Source organism: Prunus mume, unplaced genomic scaffold (assembly GCF_029339155.1).
Source record: "Prunus mume cultivar Tortuosa unplaced genomic scaffold, ASM2933915v1 scaffold18, whole genome shotgun sequence".
NCBI classification, from domain to species: domain Eukaryota; kingdom Viridiplantae; phylum Streptophyta; class Magnoliopsida; order Rosales; family Rosaceae; genus Prunus; species Prunus mume.
Window position 1 is genome coordinate 154,318 of NW_028296564.1, and position 27,367 is coordinate 181,684.

Consider the following 27,367-nt stretch of genomic DNA (forward strand, 5'->3'; position numbering starts at 1 on the left):
GCCTAAGTGCTCGATTGTCAATTATGTATAACACAAACAGCTGGCTCGGTTTCACCAACTTCAATGCTCCAAAATAATCCCTATCTGTCCTAATTTCAACCCAGCCATTTGTCCTGTGCTTGTAATAGTATTGAATGTTTTTCTCATCATAACCAAGGTGTTTAACCAGTTGAAATAACTCAAGCATTGAAACCTCATCTGCATCTTGCCCATCAACCCATTGTACAATACCTCCCATATATAAACCATCAACAAAGTAGCCCCCAAGGTGTACTTCAAGTGTGAACATGTCAGGATTAGCTGCATAACAATAAATTTTCTCATTAATTTACTATCTACCCTATACAGTACAATATACATTTACTATCTACCCTATACAATACCATATTCAGTACATTACTATTTACCCTATACAATACAAACTCAGACAAAGAACCCGACAAACAATAAACAAACAACATGCATAGGGACCACATTCACAACCCAACCTAAGTCTCAGTCAACAAACAACAACCATAGGTACCACTTTCTTCCTTTTATTATGCTGTTTCATGAAGTCCAGCAATGAAATCCGACAGTAAAACCCAAACAATTGCATCAAACAAATAAACTAAAGTATGCTACTTACTATATATGGGAACTTCCTCACCATCTCTGATTTTCATTTTGCCTTTACTGTTGCACCTTCGTTTAGAATCTTCAAGTCACAAAATATCTCCCAAAATCGAATCTCTCAATCGCATCTGTCTTTCTCACCCTTTTGAATCTTTCACTCTCACCCTTTTGAATCTTTCATCGCTTTCTCTCTTTCACTCTCACCCTTTTTCAAAATCCCTAACTCTAATTTGGGAATTGACCTTCAAACGATTCAATCAAAGGGGGCTTGAGGGCTGAGGGTATAGAATGACGATATTACCCTCATCAGACGGCTCACGTGCCTTTCACGTGGTGTTTTTTCCGAGCATTTGGATGGAATTGGGGAAAAACTAACGGCAGGGGTGAAATTGGCTATTTCTTTTAATTCGAAGGCTAAATTGGCTGAAAAAATAATCTAGGGGGGACATTTCGATAGTCGATATAGTCCAGGGGGGTTTTCGGCAGTTTCCCCTTTTGTTTTTTGTTTTTAAAATAATTAGTTTTAGTTATTTTTTAAAATTTTATTTAAAAAGTTAACACTTGTTTTTTGGTGGGGGAGACGAAGTCCTTAAAAGTCATTTTATAAAAAGGTAAATTAGTCTTTAAAATTCTGAAGATTAGCAACACTCTTTATTTATATTGTTATAACTTAGTTTTTTCAAATTTTATCTTTTTTTTTATTATTCTTGTAATCTTAGTTGGGATGTTTATACTAGTGTTTCTTCGATCATGAGTGATCGTTAGTGGAAGCTCACCAGATTGTCTTAATTTTGATGTTAGATCGTTTTGTTATTGTAATGACCTTTTATGACTAATTTGTATTGGCCCTTTGTAACCAATAACTTGGCTGAATTATAAATGTATTCCTAGAATTTCTCAACAACAAAAAATTCAATAAACAATTTTTATTTTGACCAATACTCGACAATGTTTGTTCATTTTAGCTGCCTGCTTGTGCGATTTCCACCAACGATTGATATTGATAAGTTTTTTTTTTTTTTTTTTTTTAACAATATTTACAGGCAAATGAGTGAGACTAATTTATAAAGGGAACAGAAATGAAGGATTTTAAATATACAGAATCTAATTTATAAAGTATCTCAAAAAACATAAATTATAGAGTTATCAAAATGCAAACTAACTCCCTAAAAGACTAGGAAATGAGAGAGACTAGAAGTATGCTAAATTGACAACTGCTCAACAGGATCAGTTGTAAGTCCAAAATCGAAGGGAAATAGGGGATCATAATGAGCCTCGCCAACATTCATAGGGAGCTGATCCACTGTCTTGAACCAAGTTCTAGGCAGCTTCCCACTGAACCCATAATCACCAAACAAAACATCGCTAACTCCTTGTCCTTCCGTTCCAGGTAGCCATGCAGCCACAAGAGCATCCATCGACGAAACGTAAGGCTCAATGACAACGGGACGGCCAGAGATGACGACAACAACGCACTTCACTTCGCCGCAGACATTGGTGATGGTCTGTGGACCTGGCTCTGCAATTGTCAAGTTCAAACTATCCCCCTTGGTCTCGGCGTAGGGTTGCTCTCCAACGACAACAATGGCGTAGGAGAAGTTGTTGGACTTGAGAAAGTCGGCATCAGGGTTTTCACTGAATACAATTTCTGTGCTGGGATCAACTGCAGCTGTGATGGCACTGAGGATGGTGGTTCCTGAACACAATGTACATTAATTAAGTTAATTGAGAGAACCAGTGGTTGAGTTAAATTAAGCACAAATTAACGACAATTAAGTACATATGCAACGGGATTTTAGCTCTAGTGGTTCTCGAATATCGCTTGCATCAAGAAATAAAAAAATACAAATTTATAAATAAACTCAATCCTAGACATGTATTTATAAAAAAACTCAAACACTATTTAAAAAAACTCAAAATCAACAATTGTATTTTTTTTTTTTGTGTTTATAAATGAGTTTTGAGTGTGTGTAATGATGGGTTTTGGGTGTGTTTATAAAGTGTTTTGAATGTTGGGTTTTTTTATAATTTCAGCCCCTATTTTGGGTGTTTTAGTGAAACTCCCATAAAAAAAAAAGACGTTAAGAAGATACCAACCAGCAGTGTAGTTGTTGCCACTAACTCCTTGCCAAGTGAGACTCCAACCACCACATTGATAACCCAAGTTGTTGGCATGGGTTCCAGCAACTAGTATCCTTTTTGTCTTCTTAGGGAGTGGTAGGACTGGTGCATCTGCATTTTCTCCATTCTTCAACAGGACAAGTGACTTCCTCACTGCTTCTCTTGCCAAATCTCTATGAGCCTGCATGTTATATATAACATACATATATATAAGATATTTTAAGAATTGCTTTAATTACTCATATTTTAGAAGATTTAGTATAGGAGATCAAATTAGTGACCTGGCTTCCAAGCTTGTCAACAAAGCTCTCATCTGCCAAAGGGTTCTCAAACAGACCCATCACGAACTTGACTCTCAGAATTCTCCTAACTGCGTCATCAATACGGCTCATGGGGATACGTTTGTTGTTGACATGGTCGGTTACAATGCCAATGAACTCGGTATGATTGAAGGGAACCATGACCTGAACAACACCAACAAGCAGTTTCAATATCAGAAAAATGAACCCCTTTAAAAATTAATACCAATATTCTGTACTGATAACATATAACCAAGATAGCAACTAATTACCATGTCAATGCCAGCTTGAACACCAGCAAGAACCTCTTCTGGGTAATTCGAATGGAGCGGATAGTTAATTTTGTCGACACCCTGCCAGTCGGAGATGACAAAGCCCTGAAATTTGAACAATGACAAGGTTAGTCCTGCTAACTCATTCATGTCCGGGGTATCAAATAATTTGAATTTTGAACCAACTAATTTACAGTTTGATTGTTTTACCCTGAACTTAAGGGTGTCCTTGAGAAATTTGGTGACAAGCTCATGGTGAGCATGCATCTTCTTTCCATTCAAACTTGAGTAGGAGACCATGATAGTGGACACACCCTTGATGATAGAATGGTAGTAAGCAGGCATGTGAATGCTCAACAATCCATGTCTATCAATCACGGTGTTGTTCTCATTTATACCCCTGGTTGTGCCACCATCTCCAACAAAGTGCTTTGCACAGGCTGCTACCTTATCCCTATATCACAAATAAAAGGTTTTTGAGATAAGAAAAGAGAAACTGGAAGTACTAGGATCAGTTGAATTTTTTTGTAATCGAACACGATGACTAAAAACATCTTCGAAATCATCACAACATTATTTTTCTGAGCACTTACTTTCCACCCACATAAGGAACGCCCTTCCGGGAACCAGCTGGAATTTCGCCTTGCAATCCAAGTATGACATCAGTCATTTGTATTACGACTGCAGGATCTTCGCTGTAGCTCTCGTAGCACCTACCCCATCGTGGATCTCTGCAGACCTATTGTACATTAAGGTTTGAGATTATTAATCAGTGATCAGTATTAAAAGAATATATGTCACACGCAAAAACTGTTCAATTATTGGATATATAGCATACCGCAATGCATGGTGCAAACGCATAATTAATGCCAGTAGCTCTAACTTCAAGTGCAGTTGCAGCACCAATCTTCTTCACAAGCTCCGGATCCCTGGAAAATTTTCATACAAATTAAACAAACATTAATATAGATATAAAGACAGAATTTTGTGTTTTTAATCCTAATTTATAACAATTTCAGTTATATCTACTCATGAATTATCTGTTTTTAATCCTGTTTAGCCATATCTTTCAGAGAATCACTTATTACCTGGTGGCTCCAAGACCAACATTATGTGGGAAAATAGTGGCCTTATAAACATTGTTGTGCCCATGAACAGCATCAATGCCATAAATCATAGGGATCCCAAGCCGGCTTGAAAGTGCACCCTTTTGAAACTCATTGAACATGTTGATCCAATCCTGTGGACTGGCCTGCTCACGTGGCACACTCCCTCCGCCACTCAAAACACTGCCTAATGAGAAGTCCCTCATGATCTCAGCTGTGACATTGGCACGGTCCAGCTGCGTCATCTGCCCGATCTTTTCTTCTAGCATCATTCGACCCATCAAGTCCTTAATTCGCCTATTTAGCGGCTGCTTAGGGTCCTTGTATGCCATGTATTCTTCCCTGCTTGTGCCATGGCTCCCCAGCAGTATAACCACAGAAGTCCTACTAAGAGGACTGATGAACTTGGTCTTACCATCATTGAAATCTAGTCAAACCTGCACCAAAAATCATAATATCAGCTGCATTGCTCATACTATAGTCAAAATAAAAACCCTAGACAAGAAAAAAAAACACAAAAACAAGGTGAATTCCGAGAATGCACAGACCTTGATCAATAGAGAAGGAGATACCAATGTAAGACTGGCTGAATAATTGAGTGTGTATTTATAATGTAGGTGAGTATTTAAATTGGGTTTTACTTGAATATCTGGACAGAAGTAGAGATATCATAGGATAGGAACCAAAAACTAAAGTCTTATCTAATCTGACTTGTAGAGATTCTGTGGAAAAATATTAGTTTCTAAGTTTGTCTTGCAGATTTAGGAAATCATACCAAACTATAATAGTAATAATGGGTTTATCCATCTTTCAATCGAATTTGGTTTAAGAATATCCATCCATATGGAACTTTACTCACTAGGATATGTTGCCGAAAATAATTGTGCAAATACATAGAAAATGCTGAAAACAATACTTACATTACACGTGTTCATTATCAACTATTACCAGACAATAATTGTGTTATATGGTGCGAAAACTATAAAGAAAAAAACAAAGAAAAGAAAGTGTACAAACGTCAAATTAGTAAGGAATCTAAATGCGTCATGCTTTGGATGTATAATTGCTATAATTCTAGAGTGCTGATATTTTCACTTCATGTCCTTTTTTCCCGTCCACGTTATTTTAAAAATTTTAAAGTCAAATTTTACTCCTCTGTAAAATGACTTTCAAAGATCATTACTATAACCATACTTAAAAATCTTTAATTTTAAATTATTTAAAGAATTTTAAACCCAAAAATAAAGTAAAATAATATAAAGAAATAAAAGTTTTTTTATGAATAAATAAAAACTATCTCCTTCCCTCTTCCTCCCATCACCTACAAACCCAACCCCATCACCACTCATCTCTCTCCCTCTCTCCGACGCAGCGCAACTCCACCCTAATGTTACTAATGTATGACCAACAAAAGAGGGCATCCAACCCTTGGTTCCTCAATTGCTACCTTATAGATGAATAGGCTTCCGTTCTTATCAACCAGAAGGCCACATAAAACCCAAACGTAAATTTCAGTCCCTTTTGCACTCAACAATACTGACAAAATAGGATTTTGATGGGAATAACATCCCAAGAACTCAAGTTCCATACTGTTTTTTTATAGATTTTGTTTTTATTTTTTGTAATTGCAAATATGGAAATACAATTAAAGGATATTTTAGGAATAATGGTGAGTGGAAAGATAAGTTTGTGTTTTTTCAAATTTACATGGTGGGTAAGAAGATAAGGTGGGTGGGAAAATAGGATAAGGGGTGGAAATAGCAGTACTTTAATTTTGTGGAGTTTTACCATATAAGGACAAATAGGAAGGCACTAAGACAAAATGGTCCGACACCATTTTAACATTTTGTCTTGTGTTTGTCTTGTGTGAAGGACTGTTTTTCTTAATTTTTTGTAAAAAATAGCAAACATTTCTTCTTTCCTCATGTCTAAAACTTATTCTACTTTTTTTTTGTCATCTTAAAGTACTTTTTGCATTGATATGTTCTTCTCTTATATTATATATGGTTTTCATTTTTTTATCATTGTAATTCATTAGTATTGATATATTACGTTTGTTCTTTCTCTCTTAGTGAGTGATTTTATAGGTGATTAATTCAGTGCCTACTTCTGTATTTGGGTTGGCTATTTAAATATTTCCTGATTTCAAAAAGAAAATTCGAGTTTAATTAACAAAGAGTGGAACATAAAGATGTTGCTATTGCAGTATACCAATTCGTTCTTTTATTTATTTAATTTTTTTTACTTAAAGAGATTATATGTGAAGAGGGTTATCAGTGAAAGGAAAATTAGCAATAGACTGTTCATAAAAAAAATATATATATATAAATATAAAGAAAAAGAAGTAGTAGGCTAAAAAAGTAATAAAAAGACGGAAATACTTTTCATTTTAGAGAGAACTTTACAAAGATGTCCTATACAAGAATGTCCTCAAATAGTCAAAGAGAATTCAATTCATTAGTTTGTCTCATCTTCTTTTCCTTGAGTGTATTGTTGAATAAGCGATGAACCTGTGAGTCTTTGGATGTGAACATGGCATGATTCACTGCTACATTTTACACTTTGCGCGACAAAGAGAATTTCGTCGCGCAAAAAACATTGTAGTCGCACAAATTTCACGCGACGGAAACTTCGTCGACAGAATCCGTCGCACAAAGATCGTGAAGAAAGACTTTGTGCAACGAAGTTTTTCATTGGTGGCGCAAAGTCACTTTGCGCGACGAAAAAATATTGGTCGCTCAAGACCTTGCGCGACAAAAACATTGGTCGCGCAAAGTCTTAAAAAATTAAATAAATAAAAAAATTCTCACGTCCCATTTTTGGTATCTGCCCAAATTTTTAGAGTTTTGTGCGACGAATACTAACGTCGCGCAAATATTTGGGCAACGAAATATTTTGGTTTTTGACTTTTTGTTTTATTATTTCTTTAATATTTCTTTAATTATATTAATTTATTCAAATTTTTACTTTTTTAAATTTAATATAACTGTATGATTTTTTTTAATTACTTTAATTTAAATTGACATATTCAAAATAAAATTACATATGAAAAATAGTGATCAAATTATCCAATATATATATATATAATATTCAAAATGTACACATAAATTAACAAAGTACAATAATAAAATCTTAATACAAGCGTATTGTGGTGGTAGTGGCAGAGGATATGTTTTGATAGCTTCCTAATTCTCAACTTTAGCTATCAAAGTCTCGATGATTCCCTACACACAAAAAAAGGTCAAATAACCACACAAAAAAAAGGGATAATCTCCCCTAAAATTGTTACACCACAAATCTAACCCAAACTCCAATCCTTCCCCTTTACTCAACCCCAAACCCCACACAAACTCAAAACTAACTCCAAAAACACATATTAATGAAAAAAAATTAAAATTTGGAGAGAATATACCTCTTGGCAAGATTGAGAGTGAGTGAGAATGAGAGAGAGAAGTGAGTGTGAAAGAATTAAAGAAGATAGTGATGTGAGTGTGAGAGAAAGGGTGGGATTTGGGGAGAGGGAAAGAGAGAGGAGAGCTAACAGTAGAGAATGACATTGAGAAAATGGTGGAGGAGTTATTTTCGTTTTAAAAACCGTATCACTTTGCGCGACGAACAATATTGTTGGTCGCGCAAAGTTTTGCGAGACGAAAAATATTGAATATTGGTTGCGCAAAGTTTTGCGTGATGAAACATATTGGTCGGGCAAAGTTTTGAGCAACGAATATCGGAATATTGGTAGCGCAAAGTTTTGCGCGATTAATATTAGTAAAGTAAATAAAAATAAAAAATTCCCATGTCCCATTTTTGGTACCGCCTAAATTTTAAAATTTTTGCGATGAAAAATACATATTGGTCACACAAAGTCAAAAAATTATATAAAAAATTCCCGCCCCATTTTTGATACCGCACAAATTTTTGCACGACCAAAAATATATATTGGTCACGCAAAGTTTTGAGCGACACAAAATATTGGTTGCGCAAAGTCGAAATATATATATTTTTTTGAATCGCGCATCCCATTTTTGGTACCCGCCAAATTTTTATAGTTTTGCGCAACGAATGTTGGTTGTGCAAACTTTTGAGAGACGTAAAATTGGTTCGTAGCACAATATTTATAAAAATAATTGTTATGAACAATAAAAAATAAAATAATTTTATTTTATGATTTAAAATATAAATAAAGTTAAAGCTACTTAATAAATGTATATACTATTCAATTTCTTAAGTGTTATACGTACAAAATAAATAAATTTAAAGCTACTTAATAAATAAATATATATATATATATATATACACACACAACATTCAACGATCCAACCGTCAAACTTGTTCGTTTATACTTTGAGATCATATACGCCAAAAATCGAAAAAATAAACATTCAGAGATCAAATAACGGGACAAAAGTTTTCGACGGTTATAAATTAAAAATCATGATTTAATGGTTATTTTAACTCTGATTTTGATGATTTTTTACAGCTACACTTCTTGACCCTATATGAATACAATGACTGAATTTGATCTTCAATTTAAAATATTTACACTAGTGGATCCCACAAAATCTTATGTTAGATTTAACGAAAGTATAAATAAACTCATAATTGTTAGTGAATATATTGTTTTGATGGCATACGATTCTAAGAAACTAGTCTCAACAATCTAACTGTCAAACTCATTTATTTATACTTCAAGATCATATACGCCAAAAATTGGAAAAAATAAACATTCAGAGATCAAGTAACATGACAAAAAATTTCGACGGTTATAAATAAAAAATCATGATTTAATGGTTATTTTAACTCCGATTTTGATGATTTTTTACCCCTACACTCCTTGACCCTATATGAATACAATGATTGAATTTGATCCTCAATTTGAAATGTTTACACTAGTGGATACCACAAAACCTTATGTTATGTTTAACAAAAGTACAAATAAACTCTTAATTGTTATTGAATATATTGTTTTGATGGCATACGCATTCTAAGAAACTAGTTTCAACGATCCAACCGTCAAACTTGTTTGTTTATACTTCGAGATCATATACGCCAAAAATCGGAAAAAATAAACATTCAGAGATTAAGTATCAGGACAAAAAATTTCAATGATTATAAATGAAAAATCACAATTTAACGGTTATTTTAACTCCGATTTTGATGATTTTTTACTACTACACTCCTTGACCTTATATGAATACAATGAACTAATTCGATCGTCAATTTATAAAATGTATTTTCTAACAAAAACCCAATCCGAACAAGGCGGATCTTAAGTTAAGGTAGGGTAGGCTACCGCCTACCCAAAAATATTTCACTAAAAAAACCTATATATAAGCTATGTAATTGATATCCATTCCATGTGTTGGTATACACTCTTGCCTACCCAATCCATATAAAACCCACAGCACAAGCCTACTCAAACTTTAAAATGAAGAAAAAAATTATAATCAGCCAGCCCATGTTATGAATGGCCTAGTCAAACTTTAATAAAAGAAACAATATTAACTTAAGCAGCCAAATAGTGGCTGTGCAGTGCAATTCCAGACAGAGTTTGAAGAGCTTCTTCTCAACGCAAGTCTTGGTTGTGCTATGCAATCGTGGACACTGGACAACCTCTTCTCTTCTCTTCTCATATACAAGGAAACAAGTATTCTTCTTAATCTCTTCTCTTTAATTATCTTCTTCTATTGGGTTATTCCTAAAATAAATGTATGCATCTTAGTTTTAATTTTAATTTGAAATTGAGTTTTCTAGGGTTTAATTAGGAATGAAATATAATTTGGGGATTTTGTTGAAATTAATTAGGTCTTTGATTTTAAGAATTTTGTTGAGATGTTTGATTTGATGTTGGCATTGTTGAGATGTTTGATTTGTTGTTGGTATGTTAATGTTTGACTAAATTCATTGATGCTATTATGAGAAATTGTTTGATTTTTTGTTGGGATATTTGATTAAATAGGTTATCTTTTATTATGTCGGATCACAATCGAAACCCCAAGAAAACAAAGAATTTGTTCTCTTTTTTTAAGAAAAAGAATGATGGGTCATCATCTTCTAGAATGCCTCCCATTTGTGATGAGCCAAATCTTCTCTCTTCTCCCATTGTCAAGCCTCAAGTTGAAAGAGTTGAGACTCAAAATGTTGATAGTGGTCAAGATTTTAATATCAATTATCTTGAGCGTGATCCGGGATTACGTTTTCAAATATGCCAATATTCGGTGAATGAACAAGATAATGTGCGAAAAGCCTATATTATTTTAGGACCTTGTCAACCGGAGTTAGAAGACTATCCAAGCCATTTAGAAGGGCGAGACTTACGTCGATTTAATAAATTGTGGTTTGGTAAATTCCCTTGGCTTGAGTATTCAATTGCTAAAGATTTGGCATTTTGTTTTCCTTGCTTCCTATTTGACATGAATCATTCACATTCAACCTTTACTATTCATGGATTTCAAAATTGGAAGAGAATTGGTGGTAATCAATGTGTATTTCAAAGTCATGTAGGCAAGCTAAATTCTCCACATCATCTTGCTATGCAAAAGTGGGTTAGCTTAAAAAACTCATCTCTTCATATTGAAAATGTGGTAGATAAGCAATCAAAGCAACAAGTGATGGACAATCGGTTGCGACTTACAACCACAATAGAGGGCATTCGGTATTTAGCAAATCAAGCATTGGCTTTTCGAGGTCACGATGAATCCGTTGACTCATCTAATCGGGGCAATTTCATTGAAATCTTAAAGTCTTTTGCAAGAATGAATATAGAAGTTGAGAAAGTTGTTCTAGATAAGGCTCCTCATAATGCTCAGTATATTGCCCATGATATACAAAAATAGATTTTGCATATTTTTGCTACCAAGGTGAAGAAGAAAATTTGTGCCGAACTTGGGAAGAACAAATATTGTATTCTTGTTGATGAATCACTTGATGAATCAGGCAAGGAACAAATGGCTATTATTCTAAGATTTGTTGATTGTGATGGATTTATTCGTGAACGCTTTTTTTGATATTGTGAGTGCCGTAGACACTAATGCCTTGACTCTTAAACAAGAGATATGCAAAGTGCTTGATAATAATGGTATTCTAATGGAAAACATGCGTGGCCAAGGGTATGATGGTGCTAGTAATATGCGTGGTTCATGGAATGGATTACAAGCATTGTTTCTTCAAGATTGTCCATATGCATATTATGTGCATTGCTTTGCTCATCGCTTGCAATTAGCATTAAATGGTGCGGCTAAAGATGTGAAGGTTGTATGGAGATTTTTTTCAATGTTGACTAACATTGTGAATTTTGTTAGTGCTTCTGCTAAGCGCCGTAATGAGTTAAATTTAATTCGAAAAGCTGAACTCAAAGAGTTGTTGGATTCTGGGGAACTTGAGACAGGTAGAGGACTTAATCAAGGTCGTAGTTTGAAACGAGCTGGAGCCACTCGTTGGGGATCTCACTTTGCCTCTATTACAAGTTTAATGAGTTTATTTAAAGAGACTAAAATACTTCTTCAGGAAATCAGTGAACATGGACCTAACCAACAATTTCGTGGTGATGCAGAGAGTAACTTTATTGCTATGATGTCTTTTGAGTTTGTGTTTGCATTGCTTTTGATGGATAAAATTATGGGATTGACCAACTTTCTCTGTCAAGTGTTTCAGAAAAAAACTCAAGATATTGTAAGTGCTTTAAACTTTGTTGAAAACACAAAATCACAGTTCCAAGATATGAGGGCACATGGCTGGGATGATTTATTCATGAGTGTGGTATCCTTTTGTGAACAACATGGTATTGATGTTCCTGATATGAGTTCTCGTTATATGATGGGCACACGTCGTTCTTGTCAACAAAAAGATTTTATTACAGTTGAACATTACTATCGCATTGATGTATTTAATGATGTGATAGATTGCATGTTGAGGGAGTTAAATGACAGATTTCCAGAGCAAACAGTTGAACTTCTTATTCTTAACTCAGCATTGGATCCTCGTAATTCCTTCAAATCATTCAATATTGGGCATCTATGTAAACTTGCTGAGAAATTCTATCCTGCTGATTTCAGTCCAAGTGACTTAAAAGGTTTGGAAATTGAGTTGAGGTATTTTCAAAATGATATGCATCGCCTTCCCTGCTTTAAGGACCTCACCACTCTTCCTCAGTTATGTCAACAATTGGTGGAAACAACTTTGGCAGAAAACTACCATTTGCTTTACAGATTGATTCAGTTGGTGTTGACTCTTCCTGTTTCTACAGCAACAAAGGAACGAGCTTTTTCATGTATGAGAATTATTAAGAATAGACTTCGAAGCACCATAGCTGATGAATTCCTTGCTGATTGCATGATTCTCCACATTGAAAGAGAGTTTGCTAATAGTATCGATAATGAAGAGATAATTGAAGAATTTAATATTTCTAAGCCTCGTATGGTACAATTTTAGATTAAAATAGTTTAGTTTTTGTGTTGCATTGCATTTACTTCTTGTTTTTTTTGTTAAGCTTTTATTTATGTATAGATATGCATATTTGAAGGTAAGGCTCATTACGTCCCCCCTGACTAGGTGTATCTTTTTATTTTTATCAATAAAATTCACTCGTACCGTCGAGTTTTTAAGGTAAGTTTCGCCTACCTGACTTTTGAATCCTGGATCCGCCACTGCGAACAACAATAATATATTTTTCTAACAAAAATCCGAATCCGATCTAAAATAAAAAATTTAAAGCTACTTAATAAAAATATATATACCGTTTAATTTCTTAAGTGTTATGCATACAAAATAAAAAACAAAAATAAATTGGTTTAGGCGACGGAATGTTTGGATTACGCCATGCAAAGATTTTAAAAAATAATTTTTTTATTTTATTTATTTTTATAAGGACTTTGTGCGACGAAATTTATTGTTTTGTCGCGCAAAGTCACTTTGAGTGACGATGTATTGTCGTCGCACAAAGTCACTTTGCGTTACAAATTGTTTTTCGTAGCTCAAAATTTGGTCGCGCAAGACTTTGAGCGACGATGTATTGTCGTCATGCAAAAGTTTGTCGTGCAAAGTCACTTTGTGCGACGAATTATTTTTCGTCGCAAGCAAGGTTTTGAGCGACGAAGTTTTGAGTTTCGTCGAGCAAAATTTGGTCGCACAAGGGTTATTTTTTACTAGTGATTGTCATTAGTAGGCATAGGTAGGCTAAATTAAATTTTATGCTGATAAAATAACAATTCACATGGGCTATAGCCCAGGTTCTAAGAACCATCCCTTCTAGGGACAGTCCTTGCTTGAAATTGTGTTTATTTGGGGATCCCTCAAATGCTATTGCAGTTCCAAATTGTAGAGATAATGGATGTTATTATAGTGGATTTAAGGTCAATGTTAACTTTGTGCTACCATTGCACAATAACAATGATGGCGGGGTGCCTGCTAATTGCAAAGACATAATAGAGTACAGTCACAGTGCTACAGCCTAGTGACAATAGAGTGCCTTTACTAGGTACAATGAAGTTACAATGGGGTAACATCAAAGTGTATTAGTTGGGTATTATTGCATTATCACTCAAACAGTTTGATTATATATCAAGCATGTTCACTCCGTCCACGGTGACTAGGGAGCTTCTCTTGTGCAATCAAAACACAAATATGTAATAATAGTTGGGTGTTATTACATTGTCACTCTCAAATGACTAAATACTGAGATGTCTCTTAGTAATGACTTCTTGCCAAATTTGGAATATAGTACGGAATAGTGTAATATGTTCTATGTAAGACATAAAATATAAAGTAGTACAGGCACAGTAAGAATGAAAATAGCTCCTTCTTTGGTGAGATTATATGAACAAATGTCTGAACCAAAATACGTTATTGCTATGGAAGCATGTACAATTATAAGGGGGATGTTAAGTACCGATTCTTAACACTTTGATCATATCAGTCTTGTTCGCCTTGTCGATGGAGACTATGGAGTTTCTTAGTCAACTACTGTTGGATTAAATCCAAAGATGGACAACAGTCTACACTAGTTCAAAAAAAAAACCCTTGCACGACGAAAAACTATTCGTCGCTCAAAGTCACTTTGAGACGAACCTCAAAACTTCGTCACTCAAAGTCTTGCGACCAAATTTTGAGCGACGAAAACAATTCGTCATGCAAAGTCACTTGCGCGACGAAAAACAATTCGTCGCACAAAGTCACTTTGCGCGACAAACTTTTGTGTGACGACAATACATCGTCACTCAAAGTGACTTTGTGCGATGAAACAATAATCTTCGTCGCGCAAAGTCCTCATAAAAATAAATAAATAAAAATTATTTTTAAAATCTTTTTATGACTTAATCCAAACATTTCGTCGCCTAAACCAATTTATTTTTGTTTTTTATTTTCTATGCAGAACACTTAAGAAATTAAACGGTATATATATTTATTAAGTAGCTTTAAATTTATTATTTTAGATCAGATCGGATTTTTGTTAGAAAAATATTGTTGTTCGGATTGGGTTTTTGTTAGAAAATATATATTTTAAATTGACGATCGAATTAGTTCATTGTATTCATATAGGGTCAAGGAGTGTAGCTATAAAAAATCATCAAAATCGGAGTTAAAATAACCAACAAATCGTGATTTTTCATTTATAACCGTCGAAAAGTTTTGTCTCATTACTTGATCTCTAAATGTTTATTTTTTCCAATTTTTGGCGTATATGATCTCAAAGTATAAACAAACACATTTGACTGTTGGATCATTGAAACTAGTTGTGTTGAATGCATATGCCATCAAAACAATATATTCACTAACAATTAAGAGTTTATTTATACTTTCGTTAAATATAACATAAGATTTTGTGGTATCCACTAGTATAAATATTTTAAATTGAAGATCAAATTCAGTCATTGTATTCATATAGGGTCAAGGAGTGTAGCTGTAAAAAATCATCAAAATTAGAGTTAAAATAACCATTAAATCATGATTTTTAATTTATAACCGTCGAAAAGTTTTGTTCCATTATTTGACCTCTGAATATTTATTTTTTCGATTTTTGGCGTACATGATCTCAAAGTATAAACAAACAAGTTTGATGGTTGGATCGTTGAAACTAGTTTTGTTCAATGCAAATGCCATCAAAACAATATATTCACTAACAATTAAGAGTCAATTCATACTTTCATTAAATATAACATAAGATTTTGTGGTATCCACTAGTGTAAATATTTTAAATTGAAGATCAAATTCAGTCATTGTATTCATATAAGGTCAAGGAGTGTAGCTGTAAAAAATCATCAAAATCGGAGTTAAAATAACCTTTAAATCATGATTTTTAATTTATAACTGTCGAAAAGTTTTGTCCCGTTATTTGATATCTGGATTTTTTTTTTCCGATTTTTGGCGTATATGATCTCAAAGTATAAATAAACAAGTTTGACAGTTGGATCGTTGAAACTAGTCTCGTAGAATGCGTATGCCATCAAAACAATATATTCATTAACAATTAAGAGTTTATTTATACTTTCATTAAATATAACATAAGATTTTGTAGTATCCACTGGTGTAAATATTTTAAATTGAAGATCAAATTTAGTCATTGTATTCATATAGGATCAAGGAGTGTAGTTGTAAAAAAAAAAAATCAAAATCAAAATCGGAGTTAAAATAACCGTTAAATCGTGATTTTTCATTTATAACCCTCAAAAAGTTTTGTCCAGTTACTAGATATTTGAATATTTATTTTTTGTGATTTTTGGGTTATACGATCTTGAAGTATATACAAACAAGTCTGACGGTTAGATCATTGAATGGTGTGTGTGTGTATATATATATATATATATTTATTTATTTATTAAGTAGCTTTAAATTTATTTATTTTGTACATATAACACTTAAGAAATTGAATAGTATATATATTTATTAAGTAGCTTTAACTTTATTTATATTTTAAATCGTAAAATAAAATTATTTTATTTTTTATTATTCATAACAATTATTTTTATAAATATTGTGCTTCAAACTAATTTTTCGTCCTTCAAAAGTTTGTGCGACCAACAGTTAAATCATGCAAAACTCTAAAAATTTGGTAGTACCAAAAATGGGACGCGGGATTATATTAAAAAAATTTAGACTTTGCGCGACCAATATTTTTTGTCGCTCAAAACTTTGCGCGACCAATATATATTTTTCGTTGCAAAATATTTGAGCGGATACCAAAAATGTGGACGCGAATTTTTATATAATTTTTTAGACTTTGCGCGATCAATATGTATTTTTCATCGCACAAAATTTAAAAATTTAGGTGGGTGCCAAAAATTGGACTCGGGATTTTTTTATATATAATTTTTTTTAGACTTTGCGCGACCAATATGTTTCGTCACACAAAACTTTGCTCGACCAATATTCCAATATTTTTCGTCGCACAAAACTTTGTCCGACCAACAATATTTTTGGTCGCGCAAAGTGATACGGTTTTTAAAACCAAAATAACTCCTCCACCATTTTCTCAATGTCTTTCTCTACTCTTACCTCTCCTCTCTCTTTCCCTCTCCCCAAATCCCACCCTTTCTCTCACATTCACTCCTCTCACTTAATCTCTCATCTCTCTCTTCATTATCTCTCACTCTCACTCACTCTCTCATCTCTCTTTTCACTATCTCTCACTCTCACTCACTCTCTCATCTCTCTATCTCTATCTTCTCTAATTCTCTCACACTCGCTTTTCCTCTCATTCTCACTCACTCTCAATCTTGCCAAAAGGTATATTCTCTCCAAATTTTAAATTTTTTTCATTAATATGTGTTTTTGGAGTTAGTTTTAAGCTTGTGTGGGATTTGGGGTTGAGTAAAGGAGAGGGATTGGAGTTTGGGTTGGATTTTTGGTATAACAATTTTAGGGGAAATTATGCCTTTTTTTTTGTTTTTGTTATATGACCATATTTGTTTTTTTGTAGGGAATCATCGAGACTTTGACGGCTAAAGTTGAGGATTAGGAAGCTATCAAAGCATATCCTCCGCCACTACCACCACAATACACTTGTATTAGGATTTTATTATTGTACTTTGTTAATTTATGTGTACATTTTGAATATTATATATATATATATATTTATTGGATAATTTGATCACTATTTTTCATATGTAAGTTTATTTTGAATATGTCAATTTAAATTAAAGTAATTAAAAAAAATCATACAATTAAATTAAATTTAAAAAGTAAAAATTCAAAAATATTAATATAATTAAATTAATATTGAAGAAATAATAAATAAAAAAGTCAAAAAAAAATTTAAAACACAAAAAATATTTTGTCGCGTTGCGCAAATATTTGCGCGATGTTAGTATTTGTTGCACAAAACTCTAAAAATTTGGGCGGGTACCAAAAATGGGATGCCGGAATTTTTATATTTTATTTTTTAAAGACTTTGAGCGACCAATGTTTTTCTTCACACAAAACTTTGTGCGACCAATATTTTTCATTGCGCAAAACTTATGCGCAACAAATATTTTTCATCGCGCAAAATCTTTCTTCACGATCTTTGAGCGACGAAGTTTCATGTCGCGCTAAAATTTATGCAACTACAATGTATTTTGCGTGAAGAAATTCTCTTCGTCGCACAAAGTGTAAAATGTAGTAGTGCTAAACAATAAACAAAATTTTAATTTCTAATGTCATTTTTCTTATACTACCACTCATTGTTAATTCCTCATAATTATTTTTTCTTGTTATTTATCCACGTATATATCGTTTGAAAATGTTTTGTTTTGTTCGCGAAATATTAGAGCATTCGGAAGAGAAAAGTATATATATATATATATATATATATATATATAAAGTAAAAGGCAGAGATTGGTAAAACATTCAAAATACTAGAAAATGTACTTGGTTAATGCAAACATTAAAAATTGAAATTATTAATTAAATGAGGATAATATGGTAAATTCACACTTTTTCATATTAAAAAAATTAAAATAAAATAAAAATCAGATAATGGATCCTATTTTTATGGAATACAACTACCCGTTATCTTTTTTAATTCTAAAATAAATTATTTTTTTTAAAAAAAAGCCTCTTCCAGGCACGTGCGGAGAGACGTATATATATGCATGAGGGAGAAGTGCTTTATGAACCCATCTCATTGTGTTATGTATTTTCAATTGGAAAGTGGCTTTGTGCACATGATAACATGCATGCAAATCTTGAATTTTTTATTTTATATTTTTTATTTTAAATTAAAAATAAAGTACCACTAGATTTAAATTTAAATTCTAGCTCAGGATTCTAAATAATATATAAATGTGAGGCATAAAGCTCCAATAAACACTCCTTGAGCCATTTTCACTTTGAAGAGGATAGCCACTATTCTTCCTCCTATCTCCCCTCTTCTCTTCCTCCTTTCTCATCTTCCCCCATTTTCAGAGGCAAAGGTTTTCCCTATTTGTCTTTGTTTTATTATGATTTTCCTCCAACAATCACAGGCTACTGCGTCTCGGCTTGAGCTTTATTTGTATTGTTATGACTTGATTTTTTTCAAACTTTATCTCTTTTTTATTATTCTTTCATTGTGGCTCATGGTTCTTTATTTAAAATGGTTGTTTCCGACAACCTATTATTTATCTTGACCACACAATATTATTTTATAATATGTTGCTCCATACTCTCAACAGCTGCATATGCATATTGCATATACCTTCTTATTTTATTCTCTTGATCAGAGCATTTGATCTTTCCTCTTTGAAACTTGTTTTCATCAAAGTCTATTTAAACAATACTTGTCTTTGATCATAGGTGACCATGCAGGAAAGTAGGTGTTGCACTTTCCTTTGAAATATGAAGTAGAACATTCATTCATGAAGGAAAAACAGAAACTGCACGTACATTTAAAATCTTATACAGTCATGTTTATAGTTTTTGAAAAACAATTCTAATTTTCTATTGAGCATTCAAAAACAATTTTTATTACTTCAGCCATTGAGATTTAATTGAAAGCATGGTTATGATTGCATAATTCATTGAAGAATTCCATATTAAATCACATTGATTTCGGTTGAAGTTTCATTGTTTCATTATTGTTATTTTGATTTAGACTATATGCTTCAAGTTCAATACTTCTAGTTTAATCGTCACAACATTTAGGTTCATTTGTCTAGCGCAATCATACTTTGTGACTGAGATAGATGAATTAGTGAAACCATAACTCACATCATACATCAAACTACATGCAACTTGAGCTTCGTGCTCCTGAGAAAATTTGCTGCTAAGAGATAACGAAAAGGTGCTCACTGAAGGGTTGGATTGTAGCTGCCTATATGTAGGGGTTTTTGTTCCAGACGAATGGGCACTGGCTCTGGGAGAAGGCAACGAGCAAAAATCCCCAAATGCCTGAGTTCGAAAAACAAGCTCCCAAGAGAGTTTTTAGAAAATCTAATGAGATTTTAAAAGAACGCTCTCAGGATCACTTCACTAACACCCAAATAAGCATGATGATTTCATTAATGGCTTAGCTTGAGGAGCATGTGGCATGGGAGCTAAGCTTTCACAAGTTTAGCAATTTGAGAGAGAGAAGACAGCGTGGGTTTCTTACGGAGGAAATATCAGTGCGAGCCCTATCCTAAGAAGAAGAAAGATGAACAGAAGAGAGGCTTGGGTGGCTTGAGAAAATTCCAGATTTGCTTGACAAAGCTTGGTCAAGGTCTGGATCGTTGAGTTGTGGATGGCTCTGTGGATAGCAAAAAGTCTCCTTTTATAGGCGTTAGGAGCTCCAATTTCGTCTGGTTTTCTTCTTCTTTTTTCCTTGGCAGCTCCTACCTAGCTCTATTTTGATGAATTTCCCCACCCAAGGAGCATGGGTAAGGAACCCTTTATGGTTCCAATGGTTTGACGCAGCTGGGCTTTCCCATAGAGGAAGGCGCCACCTGCTTTACTTATGTTCTCTCAAGGCGAGCTTACAGAGGAAAAGGGGAAAGATGGAGCCTTTTGTCCGACGGACACTTCCCTCACCCCCATGGATTTCCTCTGGTCTTGCCATGGCTCCATTGTTTGGAATTCAAACGGGAATAGGACTTGACGCCAGATTTTTGTAAGTTGTTGGGTTTGGGCTTGTACATATGGTATTGGGTCCTCTGGCTTTGCTGCTTCTAACGTTTGGCGGGCTTTCGTCAAGCTGCTGGAAAGGCTTTCCCTTTAATTCTATTGATGTGGGCTGGGCTAAATATTTTCGTGGGTTCTTTGGTGTCCTCCTAGAGCATGGGTCAATTTTTCTCCTCTCTCTCATGCTAACCCATATGCTTGGGTTCTAGGAACGGGCTTGAGTTCCAAAGTCCCCAAGTGGCTTTGAAACCTACGTTCCTTGAACCCTCAATGGGCCCCGTGATTGCTTGTCACCTTCCATACCACAACCTTCTCAGTAAGCCCCGGTTGATTTCGTGGCTTGGGCCCACTTAAGCTCGTGACGTAGCTTGGTATTAGAATGTGCATAATTTCTATGCTCGTGCTTGGGGTTTTATTATGCCATGATAGGCTAGAGTCGGGCCAAGTAGCACCGAATGAGCATGTGAGCGTGATTTAGTAATATCGGTATGTCCTTGGCTCCTTCTGCATGTGTTTGTTTAGCATGATTCGTGGCTTGTAGCTTGTGTTGGCGGCTCTTATAAATTTCCTTTTATCCCAATTGAGCTTATTTTGCATCCAATTACCCATATTGGGCTAAGGATTAATTTGGGCTTAGCCCTTTGGATTTTTGGGCCTCAACATTAGCCCCCTTGATTATTGGGGCCATGAGTAACTTTGAGATGGGTCAAATAATCAAACCTGGCCCAAAAGAAAAGTCAAATCCAGGCTGCTGACGTGACCTTCCCGTTTCCAGCGTGTGTCTGCCATCATTATTTTCCAGCGATCCCTTGCATTCTCCAGTACACCTGCCCCTCCACCTTTTTCCTCCTCAGAATAGCAACCATTTCCGGCAGCTCTCCGAGGACTTCCTTGGAAAGGGTTGATCCTTCTATTTCGGGGAATAGAGCTAGCATGTCAATCACAGCTTGTCCCTTGATGGCCTTAGGAGTTGTGCATATGATATCAAATTCGGAAAGCTGCAATAACCAACGTGCGAGACGTCCGGATAATACTGGCCTTGTGAGCAGATATCTTACGGGATCGGACTTTACTATGAGTTGTAACTTGTGAGCAAGGAAGTAGTGTCGCAAGCGCTTGCGCAGCATAAACAAGAGCAAGGCATAAGAGTTCCGTTTTTGGGTACCTTGCTTCAGCTCCTCTCAGTTGTCGGCTTACATAATAAACGGGGCTTTCCTCCCCGTTATGGCCATCCTGCGCAAGCAAAGCTCCAACCGCAGCATTCGTCGCAGCCAAGTAAAGCTTGAGTGGAAGCCCAGGAATAGGTGCCCTCATCGTGGGCAGCTTTGTGATCAGTTGTTGTACCCGCTGGTAAGCTTCTTGGCATCCCTGGCTCCATATATATGGCTTCCCTTTTTAAGGAGAGGAGTGAAAACACTCATCATTGCAGCAAGGCCTGGAATAAAACGCCGAATGTATGACAATCTTCCCATAAAACTTTTCAATTCCTTTGGATTCTTAGGTGGTGCAAGAGAGCATATGACTTTGGTTTTCTCAGAATCCACATCTATACCACGCTGGTGTACCTGAAAGCCGTGAACTTGCGGATGAGACTCGAATGCGCATTTCTTTGGGTTCATTTTTAACCCATACAGCCGGCACCTTTCCAGCACCCGCCTCAGAACTCCCTGATGACTTTCTCTGGTTTTGGATTTTACTACGAGGTCATCCACATAGTCTTCCACCTCCTTTCCCATCATATCATGAAACACTGCCGTCATGGCCCGTTGGTAGGTAGCACCGGCATTCTTGAGACCAAATGGCATGACCGTGTAGTAGAAATTTCCATAAGGTGTTCGAAAGGCTGTTTTCTCGGCATCCTTGGGAGACATCTTGATTTGGTTATAGCCACTAAATCCGTCCATAAAGGATAGCATGCCTTGACCCGAGGTTGAATCAATCAAGATATCCATGTTGGGCAGCGGGAACTCATCTTTTGGGCAGGCCCGATTGAGATCACGATAGTCTGTGCATATTCTGATTACCCCAGTTTTCTTCTTTACGGGTACGATATTTGCTAGCCATGTCGGGTGTTTGATTGGCTTGATGAATCCAGCGGCTAGCAGCTTTTCGACTTCCACCTTGATTTGTTTCTCAACTTCTGGATGAAAATTCCTTCGTGGTTGTACAACAGGTCTTGCACCGAGCTCAATATTCAGCGTATGACTTACCAAGTTTGGATTAAGGCCGGGCATCTCTTCATAACTCCAAGCAAACACATCTCGAAATTCTTTCAATAACGACACCAAAGCTTCCTTTTCTTCCCCCGTTAAATGAACACTGACAGAGATGGGTCTTGGGACAGAGGGGTCATCACTTAAATCAATTGTTTCCAGCCGCTCAGCTACTGCCGCTGAGCCATCTTGCATGTGCTTGGATGCTGTCATTGGTTCTTGGAAAGGACAAGGCAAGGGTGCCTTGCCATCTAGACTCTCGCGGCTATCTGCTTGCATAGTTTCTCCACCATACTCGGGGCTTTCCCGTAGGATACGGTCAAGCCCCCAATCCCGTCATAAGCGATATACAGTGCGCCCATCTGGCAGCGTGACCTTTGAGCATTGAGGGTGATCGTAGGCATGGTTGTTGGCCTCCGAGTGCCTTTTTCTTTCTCGATCAACGATGGTTATGAGCTCCTCGTTGCTCAGATCACGAATCTCGGTCCACGATGGCAGGTAAGTCCCAGAATTCTTGGATGGGTTGCTTCGGCGCTGTGCACTCAGTGTAGAATTCTGCCTCGGAGTAGTGAGCTTCGCTTTGATTGAACGGTGCTTGATTCCCTGGTATACGGAGTGGTCTTAGCCCAATTCTTCCCTTTACACATTGATGGTACGTAGAGACCACAAGTTTATGTTTGTTGAGCCATGGCCTTCCCAACAAAGCATGATAAGCCACATCTACGTCCACCACATAGAACTTGGTGAGTGACCGGATGGGCCCTACCTTCAAATTTACTTGCATATATCCAACCGTAACCTCACTTTGATTCCCAAAACCGCTAATGCTCGTTTGGGACTGCACGATCTTGGATAGTGGAATACCAGCTGCTGTAAGTACAGACAGAGGCAAGATGTTAACAGAAGAACCCGTGTCTACCAGAGCCCTCCGTATGAACACATCATTGATTTGTCCCTCCAGGTAAAGCGGCCTCCTATGATCCGGGTATGGAACTTCCATGTCCTCGTCTGTGAAAATGATAGCGTTGTCATTTTCCAAGAATGACCTTTGAGGTTGAGCAGTGAAGCAATGGGGGTTGGCTCCTGCAGAAATATTCATAAGGGCTCTGTGTTGCTTCCTAAGCTTGAGGCCCGAAACCAAGTTTGTCAAAGAGTGACTTAACTCTAGGATTCCTCTGGAGGGCTTGTGAAGCTGTGGGTCCTTGCTTCGAACCCAGATATTGCTCCATTACGATCGCCTCAACCACGTAAGGGTGAAATATCACAGAGACGTTTCCTGCTGTCGGACGAGGCTTTCGGCATTGTTCTTCGGCATGTCCAACATGAACACCCCATTGTCTGCACAGTCATCCTAGCCATCAGCGAGTGGCCATGGCGTGTCATAGCTTGAGCGGTTTCGAGTATTTGCACCAGTAAGCTTTATCCATGTTTCCACAAGGCTCCCAAATAGCCTCCGGTGGCTTTGGATCATTCCTCCATGGGTGGCATAATTCGTCATCGTCGAGCAAATCATCTGAACACGTAATAACAGCAGCTGTTTCTTTCCCCCTTCGTTTTGGCAAAGGGTCCTCATCAATAGCCTGCTTCCTAGAGGGAAGCTCAAGAACTCCCTCATGTATTTTGCCATGTAAGATCCTTCTTAAACTCTGACAAGCGATGGTCGGATGTCCTACAAACTGGTGATAGCGGCGAGTATCTGGGATCACTTTTTCTTCCCTGGTGGGGACCTTGTAGGGCCTGAGAGGTTTGATTGCGCCGTCAGCAATCATTGTGTCGAGGATGGCATGAAACTCTTCATCCTTGCAAGGCAATGGCGGGTACGTCTCCCTATCTTTTCGTTTGCGTGAGTAGTCGTTAGATGGCTTCTCATCCACGGCTAACACCTGATGTGATTCCTTCTTCTCACTCCTCCAGCCCCTTTGTCCAGGTCGGTTTGACAGACATGCTTGTCTTTCTTACCGCTTCCAGCAGCCGGGAAAATTGGCTGATGCCGATATTTTCCAAGTATACTCTATAGTCCGCCACAATGTTGCTGATGCAAATCTCAACAAGTGCCTCCTCATCTTTTTCGTCATAGCAATCGAGAGCCAAGTCCCGGAATCTTCTCACGAAGTCCACGGGATCCTCCCCTTGCTTTTGGCGAGTGTTGTTGAGCTGCGTGGTGGTGACCCTCTCCTCGTGCTGAAAATATTTTTTACAAAACCTGCTCGCCAAATCGTCCCAGGAACGCATAGAGCCTGGTGCCAACGTGGTGTACCATGTATAAGCCCGATCGGTGAGGCTCTTTGAGAATTCTCGGAGTCGCAAATTATAATCACCAGCGTGTGGCCCCAAAGCATCAAGGAATCGGTTGACATGTTCCTTCGGGCTTCCTTTCCTCCCATCGAAGAGAACAAAGGTTGGTGTTTCGTAACCTTTGGGATAGGGCTGCTGGAGTAAACTTGCTGGGTACGGTGAGGAATGTACTTCAATCCTCCTGACTTGACTAAGCTCCTTTTCCAGCATGGCAACGACATCCTCTGAGTGACAAAAGACGGTCCCCTTTGTTCAGACCCTTTTCCAGCAGCGGCAGATTCTTCTTGCGGACGTCTATCCTCTTCGTTTGGCTTGGAAGCAGCATTTTTTAATTCTTTGATAGTGTCCATCATCTCCTTCTGGGTTTCCCCCATGGCCTGCATAGCCGTGATGAGATCAGTGAGGGTGAAGGCTTCCTCACTTGCACGCTCTTGTCCTCTAGAGGAAGCATTTTGCCTTGATTCAGAATCACCATGGTCGGGTCCATCTTGGGAGGCCATGGTGTTGCTTCGGGTTTTCTTTCTTGGAGGCATTAGTAAGATGGCAGCTTGTTCCCCAGTGAGTCGCCAATTTATGTAAGGGGTTTTTGTTCCAGTGACTGTGAATGGGCTGGGCTCTTTGGGAGAAGGCAACGAGCAAAAATCCCCCAAATGCCTGAGTTCGAAAAACAAGCTCCCAAGAGAGTTTTTAGAAAATCTAATGAGATTTTAAAAGAACACTCTCAGGATCACTTCACTAACACCCAAATAAGCATGAGGATTTCATTAATGGCTTAGCTTGAGGAGCATGTGGCATGGGAGCTAAGCTTTCACAAGTTTAGCAATTTGAGAGAGAGAAGACAGCGTGGGTTTCTTACGGAGGAAATATCAGTGCGAGCCCTATCCTAAGAAGAAGAAAGATGAACAGAAGAGAGGCTTGGGTGGCTTGAGAAAATTCCAGATTTGCTTGACAAAGCTTGGTCAAGGTCGGATCGTTGAGTTGTGGAGGCTCTGTGGATAGCAAAAGTCTCCTTTTATAGGCGTTAGGAGCTCCAATTTAAATCGTCTGGTTTTCTTCTTCTTTTTCCTTGGCAGCTCCTACCTAGCTCTATTTTGATGAATTTCCCCACCCAAGGAGCATGGGTAAGGAACCCTTTATGGTTCCAATGGTTTGACGCAGCTGGGCTTTCCCATAGAGCGAAGGCGCCACCTGCTTTACTTATGTTCTCTCAAGGCGAGGCTTAGGAGGAAAGGGGAGAGATGGAGCCTTTTGTCCGACGGACACTTCCCTCACCCCCATGGATTTCCTCTGGTCTTGCCATGGCTCCATTGTTTGGAATTCAAACGGGAATAGGACTTGACGCCAGATTTTTGTAAGTTGTTGGGTTTGGGCTTGTACATATGGTATTGGGTCCTCTGGCTTTGCTGCTTCTAACGTTTGGCAGGCTTTCGTCAAGCTGCTGGAAAGGCTTTCCCTTTAATTCTATTGATGTGGGCTGGGCTAAATATTTTGGTGGGTTCTTTGGTGTCTTCCTAGAGCATGGGTCAATTTTTCTCCTCTCTCTCATGCTAACCCATATGCTTGGGTTCTAGGAACGGGCTTGAGTTCCAAAGTCCCCAAGTGGCTTTGAAACCTACGTTCCTTGAACCCTCAATGGGCCCCGTGATTGCTTGTCACCTTCCATACCACAACCTTCTCAGTAAGCCCCGGTTGATTTCGTGGCTTGGGCCCACTTAAGCTCGTGGCGTAGCTTGGTATTAGAATGCGCATAATTTCTATGCTCGTGCTTGGGGTTTTATTATGCCATGATAGGCTAGAGTCGGGCCAAGTAGCACCGAATGAGCATGTGAGCGTGATTTAGTAATATCGGTATGTCCTTGGCTCCTTCTGCACGTGCTTGTTTAGCATGATTCGTGGCTTGTAGCTTGTGTTGGCGGCTCTTATAAATTTCCTTTTATCCCAATTGAGCTTATTTTGCATCCAATTACCCATATTGGGCTAAGGATTAATTTGGGCTCAGCCCCTTGGATTTTTGGACCTCAACACCTATATGTGATTGATGAGCTAAGTCTTCTTTCATTTTTCTTGTATTCCTTAATTGAGTAGATTGGATCTCTCTTGCCTTGGTGGCCCCAGTTTTTCCCTTTGTTGGGTTTTCTGGGTCAACAAGTCTCGTGTGTTATTTACATTCCGTTGTTACTACTTTTAATTTATTAACCACGAAATTGTTTGTGTTTATGCTTGTGTGCTTTTAAAGAACGTAATTTTTAAAAGGGTAGTCTTTTTCTCACCTACTTCACCCCTACTCTATAGGCTTTTAGAGCTTAAGGCCTAGTTTTACACACAAGCACCGAAATCTAATGCTAATGCAAACTCACATATAGGGAGATTCACTATAATACCCAGTATTGGAGCCC

The 27,367-nt window shown here is 36.9% G+C and overlaps 1 protein-coding gene and 2 pseudogenes across 2 annotated transcripts; 1 reads left to right on the forward strand and 2 right to left on the reverse strand.

Moving 5' to 3' along the window:
- Positions 1 to 1,689: 1,689 nt before the first annotated feature.
- Positions 1,690 to 4,798, reverse strand: LOC103330083 (uncharacterized; annotated as a pseudogene). The gene is made up of 8 exons (XR_016123080.1): positions 4,396 to 4,798; positions 4,146 to 4,236; positions 3,901 to 4,046; positions 3,518 to 3,761; positions 3,308 to 3,412; positions 3,018 to 3,200; positions 2,713 to 2,917; positions 1,690 to 2,311 (listed from the first exon to the last, which is right to left on the reverse strand). The product of XR_016123080.1 is annotated as an uncharacterized LOC103330083 (transcript).
- A 6,000-nt stretch (positions 4,799 to 10,798) lies between these two features.
- Positions 10,799 to 13,021, forward strand: LOC103330091 (uncharacterized; annotated as a pseudogene).
- A 10,127-nt stretch (positions 13,022 to 23,148) lies between these two features.
- LOC148914352 (uncharacterized) lies at positions 23,149 to 23,775 on the reverse strand. Its single transcript, XM_089043700.1, has one exon. The coding sequence runs from the start codon at positions 23,773 to 23,775 to the stop codon at positions 23,149 to 23,151; it is 627 nt and encodes a 208-aa protein (XP_088899826.1).
- Positions 23,776 to 27,367: the final 3,592 nt, after the last annotated feature.